At 37.3% G+C, this 1,307-nt stretch overlaps 1 protein-coding gene across 1 annotated transcript; it reads left to right on the forward strand.

Moving 5' to 3' along the window:
• Positions 1 to 460: 460 nt before the first annotated feature.
• On the forward strand, positions 461 to 1,193 carry LOC140967844 (uncharacterized; the record flags this gene model as incomplete). Its single annotated transcript, XM_073428617.1, has 1 exon — positions 461 to 1,193. A coding segment is annotated over one exon (733 nt), but the record flags the coding sequence as incomplete, so codon positions are not given.
• Between the last annotated feature and the right edge of the window lie 114 nt (positions 1,194 to 1,307).

Consider the following 1,307-nt stretch of genomic DNA (forward strand, 5'->3'; position numbering starts at 1 on the left):
TCCAAGCTTTTGGCTTCACGTTTTGCTTTCTTGTTTACGTTTTATAATTGTTGGTTATGTTAGAAAGCATTTGTTTTCTCAACTTGTTGAGTAAATTGATTTTAGTCTTAATCACTAGTGATATGTTTTTTTGTGTAAACATTGTGGTTTTCTAGTGATTACTTTTTGCCATAAGGCACAACACAAGTATTTATACTTGTGCATATTTAAACTTGTCCATCTATTTCTTTAAAGTCGATTTGTGCAATAAAAGTTTATATTCCGCTGCATGTTGTTTCAGATGTTGTAACATCTGGCACAACACTTAATTCTGATAAAACACAAATTCACGAGTTTACATCCTATTCTGATATTTTTGTTACTTTTAGTATCTGTTGAACACCACAATTCCTTACAAGTGGTATCAGAGCCTACTCTTGATATACTAAGTGCTGATTCTGGTTTTTGTCTTGTTTAACAGATATACTCAAATGAACACATCACTTGCCAATGCAGTATTTCGACCACCGGTCCTCGATGGAACTAACTACGGTTTATGGAAGGTAAAAATAAGGTACTACATAAAATCCATAGATGAACGTGCATGGCAACGTGTCATCAATGGATGGACTCCACCCAAGAAGGAAGACAAAGATGGAGACAGCCTGATAAAACCTGAAAATGACTGGACGGCTGATGAGGTGCAAAACTCGAATTACAAGTCAAAGGCCTTAAATGCTATATTCACGTCGGTTGACATAAATATGTTCAGCCTGATCACAAACTGTACGTCTGCTAAAAGTGCATGGGATATCCTCCAAAGACACTGTGAAGGTTATGAAAGTGTGCGGCGAACCAGATTGAGGATGCTCACTTCCAAATTCGAGATGATGAGAATGGAAGAATCTGAAAATATACTAGATTATGATCGTCGCCTACGGGAAATTGCTAATGAGGCGTTCAGTCTTGGAGATCCTATCTCAAATGAGCGTCTAGTCAGCAAGGTCCTTCGCTCTCTACCTGAAAGATTTAACATAAAAATCTGTGCAATAGATGAGGCCAAGGACACTTCTCAGATGGCTTTGGAAGAACTTATTAGCTCACTCCGCACTTTCAAGATGAACATGGATATGCAGAAGAAAGATAAGGGGAAGACAATTGCATTCCAAGTCTCGAATGACTCTTATGATGATCTCCTTCAAATATCCAAGGAAGTTAATGAATCAGATCTTTGTGATGACTATATCTCCTTTATCACAAAGAAATTCGGGGATTACTTGAAGAGAATTAGAGATAAGAAAGCTGGACAATCCTCAAAATTTCCAAGT

The sequence above is a fragment of the Primulina huaijiensis genome, unplaced genomic scaffold (genome assembly GCF_012295235.1).
Source record: "Primulina huaijiensis isolate GDHJ02 unplaced genomic scaffold, ASM1229523v2 scaffold28851, whole genome shotgun sequence".
NCBI classification, from domain to species: domain Eukaryota; kingdom Viridiplantae; phylum Streptophyta; class Magnoliopsida; order Lamiales; family Gesneriaceae; genus Primulina; species Primulina huaijiensis.